This window comes from Zalophus californianus, chromosome 14, assembly GCF_009762305.2.
Source record: "Zalophus californianus isolate mZalCal1 chromosome 14, mZalCal1.pri.v2, whole genome shotgun sequence".
Classification (NCBI taxonomy): Eukaryota; Metazoa; Chordata; class Mammalia; order Carnivora; family Otariidae; genus Zalophus; species Zalophus californianus.
In genome coordinates this window covers 40,420,747-40,433,536 of record NC_045608.1, presented here as the reverse complement: position 1 = coordinate 40,433,536, position 12,790 = coordinate 40,420,747, and the positions used below count along the sequence as shown (strand labels likewise).

The window sequence follows — 12,790 nt, the reverse complement described above, 5'->3', positions numbered from 1 at the left end:
AAATTTTTTCTTCTGAAGCTTCATTTTATAAAAGCCCCTATTTTTATTAGATGTATATATAGTACAAAATATAGAAAGGGAATAAATATTAAAAAGTTCAATTTTTCTCTACCATGCAAGCACAATCTGTTTTTAGGGGTATTTTACTTCTATGAGGTATGAATGGCAGAAATAAACAATTTATTTATTCTAGACCAATATCTTGGCTTATAACATTTTACTTTGATCTTTCAAAGCCTTTGATGAATAATATATCAGGTTTTAAAGGGGAATAGGATATAATGCATTTAAATTCTATACTATTAGGGCTGCTACTAAAGATCTGTAAGAGAATATCCCCAACATCAGAAAAGCTGACCACTTTTTGAAAAGTCTAGAATATATATGGTAGTATTGCTTTGAAGAAGAAACTAGTCTCCTTTGAATAATGACAGTGTTGGGACTGCAATAGTTGGAAATTATCCTTAAAGATATTGTGTTACTTGAAAATTGAATATGGGGACTAGAAAAATGATGTATCATTAGGAATCCATTTAGGATAGCTATTCTTTCTGTATTTTACTTAAGGCTAAATGATTATACCACCGAATTGCAGAGCTTGACCTGTCCTAGCATCAGGGCCCACATGTGCCTCTTCAGTGATTTGTTGCTATCTCATTAAGCTGTCGCTGGGACATGATAGCGTCTCAGGAAGGTCAGATCTGTGGCACAGGGACTCAAGCCAGGCAGCTGTGTAGACGCAATGTCCTGATGAGGGAAGTGACATGTTTCTCCTGTCTTGAACACTTAAAATCTAAACATTTAGGGACACCTGGGTGGCTCAGTCGGTTAAGCGTCTGCCCTTGATCTCAGGGTCCTAGGATCGAGCCCCGCATCGGGCTCCCTGCTCAGCGGGGAGCCTGCTTCTCCCTCTCCCTCTGCCTGCTGCTCCCCCTGCTTGTGCTCTCTCTCTCTCTCTCTGTCAAATAAATAAATAAAATCTTAAAAAAAAAAAAGACTGCATTTAGAGTAAAGAGCTCTATTTTGATGATAGGGACAAAGCAAGAGCGTGGTCCTATTTCAGGGTCTCACTCTGATAGATCAGAGATGCATCGGTTCTCAGCCTACCGTTCAACTTCAGTGCTTGGCTTACCACCACCACCACCACCCTCACCACCATCCTCCTCCTCATCACCACGATCACCACCATCCCCATCACCAACACCTTCCTCACCACCACTACCACACTTTGCAGCAGCACTGCTAGTAGCATTAATTCTCTCCTTGGTGCTCACAGTGTCTTCCAAACTAGCTTCGCTGCTTCTAGCCATTCATCCTTTCTCATCTTTCCTCTATTTTTTCCATATAAATTATCTCATATCAAAATTCTGATCATATCTCTTGCCTGCTTAAAAGCTGAAGTTTTAATTAATCTTTAATCAATCCCATTCCTAATAAATGAAGTCCAGTCCCCTGGGCCTGGCATGCAAAGCCATGCATTAAGAAATATATCCAGGGAGGGGCGCCTGGGTGGCTCAGTAGGTTAAGCATCTGCCTTTGGCTCAGGTCATGATCCCAGGGTCCTGGGATCGAGTCCCACAGCAGGGAGCCTGCTTTTTCTTTTCCCTCTGCCCCTTCCCCCTGCTCGTGCTCTCTCTCTTTCTCTTGCTCTGTGCTCTCTCTCAAATAAATAAATAAATAAATAAATAAATCTTAAAAAAAAAATATATATCCAGGGCAAAATTCAGGACAGATTTCCCATTGCTGCCTCTACAAGTATTCTGAGCTCCACCAAAACTAAAACATTCACTATTCCTTGAATATGCTTTAGGGAAGCATTTTTCAAAATTCAGATCAAATACTACTTTATTAGAATCTCTTGGAATATTTGTTAAAATGTATATTTCTAGACTGCATGCCTGGAAACTCTCTCTTTAGAATCCTGGGTTCTTAGCACTGTTTTCTCCTTAGTTTCAGGATCTTGTTGATTATTCTGTGACCACAAAGTCCCATTTAACATCTGGTTCCTTACATACCTTACAGGGTGTTTTGTAAAATAATATTATGAAAATATAAAGCAATTCGCAAAGTGTCTGACCCGGTAAAGGTGCCTCTTATTATTAATACTTGCCCTGCCTACCTCAGAGTGTCTTGTGATGTTCAAGTAAATAATAATGATAGCACTTTTATCTTATTTGTACTCTTTTTTTTTTTTAAAGATTTTATTTAATTATTTGACAGAGTGAGATACAGCGAGAGAGGGAACACAAGCGGGGGGGAGTGGGAGAGGGAGAAGCAGGCTTCCCGCGGAGCAGGGAGCCCGATGTGGGGCTCGATCCCAGGACCCTGGGATCATGACCCGGGCTGAAGGCAGACGCTTAATGACTGAGCCACCCAGGTGCCCTTATTTGTACTCTTGTAAGCTCTTAGTGGGAATGGATTTTGTTTTGTTCATCGATGAATAACTTGTATAATCTGGTCCAGTGTTCTGCTCAATAAATACTAGCTGAATTAATTGTACAATAGTTATTTTTGTGATAGCAATTTATTCAGAGTTCCTACACATTATTTAAAAAACACTCTTCTTGTTGTGTTCCCAGAGGAAGCCAGCCCCTGGGGTATCTTCGGTTCATTTGGTAGCCCCCAAAACGCTGCAGGGTCAGGTCCTCTAAGAGTCCAGGTCCTCTCTGCCCTTGATCCTAGGTAGCCTCGCCCTCTCCCACACTCTCTGACCTTTAATGGGAGAGCCTGGAGGACCTTCAGCTGAATATTTTGGATATAGCATTAAGTTGCCTTTATTGAGTCTTAATCCCTGGTTCTTAGAGGTGGCTTTTGTCTCATTACCACGATACAATATTCACCTGGGACCCCGGTGAGATAAGTAGATTGTCACTTCCTGTCCCTGGGCCCCTGTCTTAATGACCTGCTCAATACTTGAACTTTTATGATTAGACACTGCTGTGGTTTTTGCCAGTGATGTCTACCCTGACCTATCCTTCAAGCTTCTTTATAACCTCATCCATCAACTTCCTAATGGCAAGTGTGCTGGTACTGACTGACTGCTGATGAATTTCCAAGGACTCTCTGCAGTGTCCTTTATCCATCTGCAGAGAACCCCCTCCCTGGTAGACTGCTGATACCAGGTGCTTGCTGTAGCTGAACGTGCATAGCATGTAGATCAGGCTGATCCATCAGTGGGTTACTCTGCAAGTGGCCACCCCCTCACTTCATGCCCCGTGTCCACTAACCCTTATGCAGGTAATGGCCCACAGCCATGGTGCTCACCTGGCTGATGGTGCTCATGGCTCGCATGTAGCTCTCATTCCTAGAGCGGAACTTTGGTGATGTGAGCAAGCCGGCAGGGTCAAGACTGTCCAGGCTTCGGTTGATGGAGACTTCACTTACTGCCCTCAGGTAACTGTGACTCCGGATCTGGAGTTTGGGGGAGTGTTCATTGGAAATCCTGAAAGGGAATAAGAGAAGGGGCACATTTAGTCATATTCTAAGATGTAAGCAGTACTAAGATGTGGGAGCACTATCATTGATGTGGCACCCTAAACACTGGGATGAATAATATAGATGGCTTCCTATGATTACTAGACTCCCCCATGGTGTCTCAGAAGGAAAAACTTTTGACAGGAAATCATTAAGGTCTGATGATGCAGAGAGCAATAAAATTCTCTTCAGCCCACGAAATAATTTCCCCATTCACATTTTCCCAGGCATCTGGAGGAGGGAGATAATAGCTCTGATTGCCCCATCCCAGGAAATGTCCTGTTTGGTCTGTAAGCTTTGTCTTTTACCCACTTCCTTTCTCTGGCCGTCTTTTTGTTTTTGGACTTTCTAGTAACAGACAGTTGGTATACATCTGCAACTATATCAGTATCTCTACCAATCTTATCATTTACTTGTCTGTCTAATCTTTGTGTCATTTAGTTGAGACTGAACTTAGTGTACAAACCTTAAATTTTAGCCGTTAACAATGCACACATCTTTAAATCTTGATATGTAAAGAAAGTCTTTACACACTTTGTACTCTGTGGATTTTTTCAAGATGTATTTTAAAATCATCAAAGTAGGAAAGGCTCATTGCCAAGCTATACAGGAGTGCATAAAACAGAAAGTGGGTCTCCCTCTCCACCCCTGTTTCTCCAGAATCCCACACCCTTAAAAGAACTACCGGTAGCAGTCTGGTGTATATCCTTCCTGTCTTTTCTTTCCTCTTCTTTTTATTTTTTTTTAAAGATTTTATTTATTTATTTGAAAGAGAGAGAGATAGAGTGTGAGAGAGCATGAGCAGGGGGAGGGGAGAAGCAGACTCCCCCCACAGCAGGGAGCCCGATGCGGGGCTCGATCCCAGGACCCTGGGATCATGACCCGAGCCGAAGGCAGACGCTTAAGTGACTGAGCCACTGCGGTGCCCAACTTCCTGCCTTTATATACATATACAAACCATTTATTTTCAGTATTTTTCAAGCTTACTTTCACATGGGATTCAGGGTGATTTTTCTTTCATTGTTAAATTTCTTTTATTTTTGCTGAAACCTTGCTTGCAGTAAAAGTTAAAGTTGATGAGAAAGATGTATACCCAATATCTTTGCTATTATTTATCATTCTGGAGATCAAAGCCAATGAAATTAGAAAATAAAAAGATACAGGGAATATAAATATTGTGAAGTAAGACATAAGCTTTGTGTATTCACAGATTATATAATTATCTGGAAGATAAAAATCTGAAAAACTATTGGAATGCATAAGAGAGATCGATAGGATAGCTAGATACAGGGTTAAAAAACACAAAAATTAATAGCTTTTCTATTACTGCCACCACCAAATAGAAATCTAAAAAAAATCCATTCAAAATGGCAAAACGTTATAAAATCAGTACAAATTATAAAAAAATGCAATAGAATTTTATGAAGAAAGCTATAAAACTTTATGGAAGGCAATAAACAAGGCCTAAATAAATGCAAAGGAAGATAATTTTCCTTGATGGAAGTAATATTGTAAGAAAAAAATTAAAATTTTCCTAAATTATTCTGCAAACCTAACGCAATTGCAATAAAAATTTTCACAGATTTTTTTTTTATTTGAGTGTAACAAACTCATTTTAAAGTTTATATGAGGTTCATAGCAGCATTATTCATAAGAGCCAAAAGGTAGGGCAAACTAAATGTCTGTCAGCTGATGAATGGGTAAAATGTGGTTCATCCATACAGTGGAATATTAGCTGGCCGTGAGGAAGAGTTTAGCACTGACATACGCTACAACAGGGATGAATTTTGTAAACGTCATGGTCAGTGGAAAAGGCCAGTTACAGATTATGCAATTCCACTTATATAAAGTGTCCAGAATAAAAAAATCTCTAAAGACAGCAAGTAGATTAGTGGTTGCCTAGACTGGAATGTCTAGGAGGAGGAGGAAGATGGCAAGGTTGGGGGTTGATATCTAAAAAGTATGACTTTTTTCTTTGGGGTGGTGAAAATGCTCTAAAATTGTGATGGTTGCACAAATCTGAATATGCTAGACCATTGAATTGCACATTTTAAATGAGTAAATTGTTTGGTATGTACATTATAGCTTAATCAAGCTGTTTTAAAAATTATACGAGGCCTCAAAATAATCAAATTTCCTAACGGAGGGAGTTCAGAGAGCACACTGTGGTTGGCACAATGAGAGGAGAGCCTGTGAAGGGGTTGCAATATAGCAATAATTTAAATAACCAGTGATAGGACTGAGTTAAGTAGCAGCGGAACTTGAGCAGATGGATTTAAGAGCCCACGTGAAGATTAAATATGGAAGATGATTAAGAGGAGGGGGTCTAAAAACAGCCAGAAAATAAAAAAAATAAATAAAAAAGGAGATAAATATCCTATCAGATCTCAAATATACTTTATAACTACAAAGAGGAAAACAGTGTGGTATAGCGAAGGAATAGACGAATCAGTGGAATAAAATAAGGACTCCAGAAACAGAACTGAGTGTCTATCTGAATTTAGTATATTGCAAAGGTGGTAATTCAAATAAGCAGGGAAGAGATCAATTACTTAGTAATGGTGTTAGATGAGCTGTGTGTCCACATGGAAAAAAATGGATTCCTACTATCCATATAGATTAAAAGACTAAAAATCAAATATTTACAAATTTAAAGTTGTCTAGTATGTTATAGAAGAATGTGTTTTATAATCCTTTTATTTATTTGAGAGAGAGAGCACGTGAGTGAGCACAAGTGGGCGGGGAGGAGGGGAGAACAGAGGGAGAGGGAGAAGCAGACTCCTTCCTGAGCGGGTAGCATGAGGTGGGGCTCTATCCCAGGACCTTGGGATCATGACCTGAGCCAAGGGCAGCTGCTTAACCTACAGAGCCACTCAGGCACCCCTATAATTTTTTTTTTAAGATTTCATTTTTAAGTAATCCTTACGTGCAACGTGGGGCTCAAACATACAACCCCAAAATCAGGAGTCATATACTCTGACTGAGCCAGCCAGGCGTCCTATTTAATCTTAATGTCTATACTTAAAAACTTTTTTAATTTTTATTTATTTATTTTTTAAAGATTTTATTTATTTGACAGAGAGAGACACAGCGAGAGAGGGAACACAAGCAGGGCGAGTGGGAGAGGGAGAAGCAGGCTTCCCCCTGAGCAGGGAGCCTGATGCGGGGCTCGATCCCAGGACTGTGGAATCATGACCTGAGCCGAAGGCAGACGCTTACCGACTGAGTGTCCCAAAACTTTTTTTTAAACTATCAGAATTTTATGGAAAAAACTATAAAACCTTATGGAGGACAAAAAAGAAAGCCTAAGAAATGAAAAGAAAGTGGTGGAGAAAGGTTTTTAGAAACAGGATGTTGAAATTAAAAGCCATAAAAAAAAATTGACAAGTAGGACTACATAAAAATTTAAAACTTTTGTTCAACAGAAGACACTGTAAGCAAAGTTAAGAATAATAGTCACTGGGGGCGCCTGGGTGGCTCAGTTGGTTAAGCAACTGCCTTCGGCTCAGGTCATGATCCCGGAGTCCCGGGATCGAGTCCTGCATCGGGCTCCCTGCTCGGCAGGGAGTCTGCCTCTCCCTCTGACCTTCCCCCCCCCTCATGCTCTCTCTCTCTCTCTCTCTCTCTTTCTCATTCTCTCTCTCAAATAAGTAAATAAAATCTTTAAAAAAAAAGAATAATAGTCACTGGGTAGGAAACATATTTGCAGTACCACCCGATGTAATGAAGAGGGTTCACGCCTATAACATTTAAAGTGGACTTAGCAAATTAAAGAATAATGCAAATAACTCAATAAAAAATGGACAGAGGCTCAGTAAATTAGAGAAATGTTGATAAATATGAACACCATTTGCACATCAGATCCGGGCACACCCAGGTCCACATCCATAGATGGTAAAGATAATCTCTACAATCCCAATATCCTCTTTGCAGTGTATAGGATTGCACTCATTCTTGAAGTTTGTATGGAATTACTTAAACACAATAGTCAAAAAAGATAGACTCAATAATACCAAAACCTGGGAATTTGACGAGCAGCTACTTTTTGCAATTGCACTGAGAAAGAGGCCAAATTAAAATAGATCTGGAATTTAACAGCAAAAGTAAACCTCCCACATCATTATTACAAAAGGGAAATGGTTCTAAAAATGAATGTTCTTTATGGATCCTACAAGTAGCTATCAAACATGAATTATTTGTTCTGCCAGCTCAAGTAAATATTTGCCATGTGTTACGTGCTATTATGATGATTCACATGGGGTTACTTTATAAATGCTCACGGCCCCAATCCCAACCAACCAACGAACCAAAGAATTCATTTCCCCCTTAAGATCTCTTCTAGAAAAAGAGAGACTTAGCTAGAAGCATTTATAACCTAAAGTTCATGTCCCCTTAGAACTTGAGAATTAGATGACAAATGTGTTTCTTTGGCTCTTTTGCAACCTGACCTAGGGCAACGATATTGCCAACATAAATGATGCTGCTGTGCCCAATGGTTAGGGGGCAGCAATGGGGTGGTGACTATTTCATAAATGGTGTATATTCAAAAGAAGAAGCAAAAGTCCAGTGTTTTGAAAAATGAGTGTCTGCTGGCTGAGATGGGGAAATGAGGCATCATTGCAACAATCATTTACCCTGGTCACTTGTTATGAAATAAAGCATAATTCCCAGATTTCTAAGTGAACAATCATTCAGAAAGGATTGAATAGTCTATTTTGGTGAGTCATTTCTGATAAAACAATACATACTTTAATCATACACTAAATATAAGGAAATGAACTCTTACCTTGTCCGCTTAGTGGAGCCCACAGCTCTCAACATAAAATGTACAGTATGGATATGTGTTGCTGGTGTAGAAACACTAAAGAAATGCCAGGAAATAGTGTAATGATTACTTCATTTCACCTCAAAAGAAAGGTGATTTGCCAAGAAGAAAGGGTATGTGCATATTCAGAAATATTAGTTCTCATGTTAGATTAATTATTTTTCTGTGTTGGCCTATTCACATGACATCTATCTCTTTCCACTTTTCTCCCTAAATTGCTTAGGCTCAGTTAATGTTTTGTGGCTTAGCAGAACCGAGATTTTGGCCTGGCCGAATCCCATTCATTATCATGTCCTTTAACGCACTCAAAGATAGGACACCCTTATGTTAGTCATGGAGCAACCACGTACACAAGCTTGGCCCAGTGTATCAGTAAGGTTGCCAAAGAAGAGAAAAATGCAATAATACTCAGACTGCAAAATTTGAAACCAGTGTCCTTGAAGTGAAAATGATTAACTTTGTAATAGAATACTAAAAGTATAACTTCATCAGATGAATAAACTCTAGGGATGTGATGTGCGGCATAGTGATCATAGCTAATAATAGTGTGCTGTGTGCTTGAAATTTGCAAAGAAAGTAGATCTTTTTTTTTTAATTGAGATATAAGATTGACAGTGTCAAATGTAGGACATAATGATTCACTGTGAGTATTGCTAAATGATCACCCTAATAAATCTAGTTAACATCCAGCACCACACAGAGTTTTTTCTTGTGATGAGAACTTCTAAGACTTAGTCTCAAGACTTTTTTTTCTAAATATTTTATTTATTTATTTGACAGAGAGACAGCATAAGCAGGGGGAGGGGCAGAGCGAGCAGCAGACTCCCCACTGAGCAGGGAGCCGGACTCGACTCAGGGCTTGATCCCAGGATCCTGGGATCATGACCTGAGCCAAAGGCAGACTCTTAACTGACTGAGCCACCCAGGCGCCCCTAACACTTTCAAACATGTACTACAGTATTGTTACCCATGGTCTCCATGCTATACATTACAGCCACAGGACTTCTTCATTTTCTAACTGGAAGTTTGTACCCTTGGACCCCCTTCATCCATTTCTCCTACGCCCAACACTCACCTTTGACAACCACCAACCTGTTCTCTGTATTTATAAGCTCAGTTTTTGTTTGTTTAGAGTCTACATGTAAGTGCGATCATATGGTATTTGTCTGAGAGTAGATCTTAAGCGGTCTCACCCCAAGCCCCTGGCAACCACCCTTCTACTCTATGTCTCTCTGAGTTTGACCACTGTAGATGTATCTCATACAAGTGAAATTATATAGTACTTGCCTGGCTTATTTCACTTAATAGAATGTCTTCAAGGTTTATCCATGGTGCAGCGCATGGCAGAACTAACTTCCTCTAAGGCTGAATAAGATTCCATTGTGTGTATAGACTACATTTTGTTGATCCTCTCATCTACTGACAGACACTTGGGTTGCTTCCACTTTTTGCTATTGAGAATAAAGTGGCTGTGAACATGGGTGTACAAATATCTGTTTGAGTCTCTGCTTCCAATTCTTGGGAGGATATGCCCAGAAATAAAAATCTCTCTTTAAGAGAAGTACTTAATCTTCCCTATTTCATTTCTTGGCAATTAAACTCCCAACAAATTTGGGTACCAACATAATAAAAACAAACTGTCACATTTTTCCCTCTTGGAAAGACATACTATTTATCATTTAGGGTAAGTTTTAAGCACACTAAATAATATAGTAGTATTTCAGGGACTATTATTGCTATGGTTGAAAAGAGTAAAATGATACTTCTATTATTTGGTGGAAAGTACAGTAAAAATGTGAGTTTAATTTTACTGCTCTAGTAATTGCAAAAACAGTAATATAATTAAAACTCGATATAGCATTGAGAACAAATTGCATCGAAATAATTAAGACATCCAAAAAAGTAATTCCATAAGCAGTTAGAGATTGCAGAAATACGGTTGCCAATAGTGTCAGTTTATGAACCAGTAAGGAAAGAAAAAATGTCATCACGAAGAAAGCTGTGATGACAATTTAAGTGTAGTCCTTAGTAGAAAGCCCATGACCGTGATGCTGTGGAGGGGGGCAGGGGGAATAGTGACCTAAATGCTGCTTTGAGCTGAGTACAGTGTTTCCTTCAATTTAAAAAGTGTCAGGGCAGAGCAGATGTCCTTCATAGATGTAAGTTGACATTGACAAATTGGAGTGGTTAAAACCCATGTAAAAGAGTTCTGATCGATTTTTCACAAAGTGCTTCATATTCTGACTTCACTTTGGGAAGAACAAAAAGCAGCTAAAGACAGACTCTTCAATAATTCTTATAATGTTGGTTTTCTTCTAATCCCCTTTGTCAAATGCTCCATGTCTACCCTCACTACTGGCTTGCCAAAAGGTCACAAAAAAGACATCTCTTCCATGCAATAGTCCTCAGTTGTTTTGAACACAGCTGTCTATTCCAGCTAAGCCTTTTCTTCTCCAGGTAACATGCCCCCTTTATCTCGTCCTCTTGTGTCAAGACTTCAGGCTGTCCACTACCTTGACAATTCATCTCTAAAGTTGGGCCAGTTTGTAACTTTCTCTTTGACAACAAAGCACCCAGAACCAAACTTAAACTTCAAATGTGGGCTGACAAGTGCAGAATACAGAATGGCTGTTATCATCTATTTTACAGAGAAAATCCTTCTGGGATATGGCCTGACAAAGCTCTGGATTGTTCGGCCTATAAGCACACTCTGAACTTCTGGTAAGCTCCCTTTGGACAACGTTTAGATCTTCATATCAAATGATGTTAAGTCATTCCAATTTTTGACACTTTAGTTCTTATTAAAATGAAATCAAAGGGGGATGCCTGGGTGGCTCAGTCAGTTAAGCATCTGCCTTCGGCTCAGGTCATGGTCCCAGGGTCCTGGGATTGAGCCCTGCATTGGGCTCCCTGCTCAGCAGGGCAGTCTGTTTCTCCCTCTCCCCCTGCCCCTGCTCATGTTCTCTCTCTCACTCAAATAAATAAATAAAACCCTTTAATAAATAAATTGAAGTCAAAGATTAATCCCATGAAATACATGCAATCGATCAACTGTTCTTGCCAGTTATGTGTCACCAGCATATGTGATAACAGAAGCAAACATAGCAATACCCCAAATCAGTGAGTATTACAAGGTCCTATGCATTTAAATACTTTACTTACAATGTCTTACCTATCACACTAATATTCTGTATTATTGTAGTAATTATGAAGCATTATTACTTCTATTTTACAAACGAGGAAGCTGAGGCTGACAAGTTTGTAAACTCAGAAACAAAGGCTAGATCTGTATGACTTCTATAGTCTTAATCATCTCGTACCTTCCCTGTAATGATGCCATCTGTTTTCTTACCCAGTTACTTGTCAAATTATTGACTGGGATTGGGTGAATCAGTGATCTTCCAAGCTGACTCAGTCCATCAATAATATATATAGTTTTTGCTCTAAGGCTGTTTCAGACATTCCCCTATCACCCAGCCCATATTTCTATAATGTTTATTTTTATTTTTAATTTTTTTCTGATCTTTATTCTTTAATGCAAGCCTATAGTGATCTACTGTTTTAAATACTATCCTAAATGCAATTACACTCCTCTGATGTGTCTGTCTCAACCATTTCAAAGAGGGAGATAGAGGTAGTTCTATATATGCCTTGTTAGTAAATCTTGGTAGTTCTTATTTTCTAAATCATCACAAACCATCTGTTTAGAAATTCCTTCTGGAATTTTTCCAAGAATTCACATTAGATTAACTATTTGCAACTTTTGGAGTCTTCTCTTTTGAAAACTGAGATAATATTTACTTTTCTCCTGGTACTTTTTCCATGGTTTCTAAAATATTACCAGTAGTGGTTCTACAATTATATCTGAGTTCCTTTAGATGGAAACTAAATTTTCATGGCTTTCCAAGTTTTCTTATTTGTGGCAGTTACCTGGTTTTGGTATACATAAAAAATATGGCCAACTACATAAGCCCAACCCAGAACCAAAAAGTTGACAATGTTGTATTGGTCTCAGGTGTTCAACGTAGTGATTCAACAGTTCTATACATTATACAGTGCTCACCACAGTTAGTTACCATCTGCTACCATACAATGTTATTACAATATTAATGACTATTTCCTATGCTTTACTTCTCATCCCACGGCTGATTTATTTTATAACTGGAGATTTGTTCCTCTCAATCTGCTTCACTTCTATTTTGCCCATCTCCTCAACCCCCACCTCCACCCCTCTGCAACTACCAGTTCTCTGTATTTATGAGTCTAAGACAGAACACTTTTATTTTATTTTTTCTTTTCAAATTTTTATTTAAATTCTAGTTAGTTAACGTATGGTGCAATACTCGTTTCAGGAATAGAATTTAGTGCTTTATCATTTACATACAACATTCAGTACTCATCATCACAAGTGCCCTCCTTAATCCCTTCATACCTCTAGCCTATCCCCCACCCACCTTCCTCTACCAACCCTCAGTTTGTTCTCTATGTTTG

General features: G+C 39.0%; 1 protein-coding gene across 11 annotated transcripts in view; it reads right to left on the bottom strand.

The window, feature by feature from the left end:
• DLGAP1 (DLG associated protein 1) overlaps window positions 1-12,790 on the bottom strand; it is a 932,188-nt gene that overhangs the window by 182,671 nt on the left and 736,727 nt on the right. For all 11 annotated transcript variants that reach the window (XM_027575621.2, XM_027575619.2, XM_027575622.2 and 8 more), the window contains one exon: window positions 3,265-3,442. In XM_027575621.2, coding sequence (XP_027431422.1) covers window positions 3,265-3,442 — 178 coding nt within the window. The remainder of the gene's footprint in view (window positions 1-3,264; window positions 3,443-12,790) is intronic.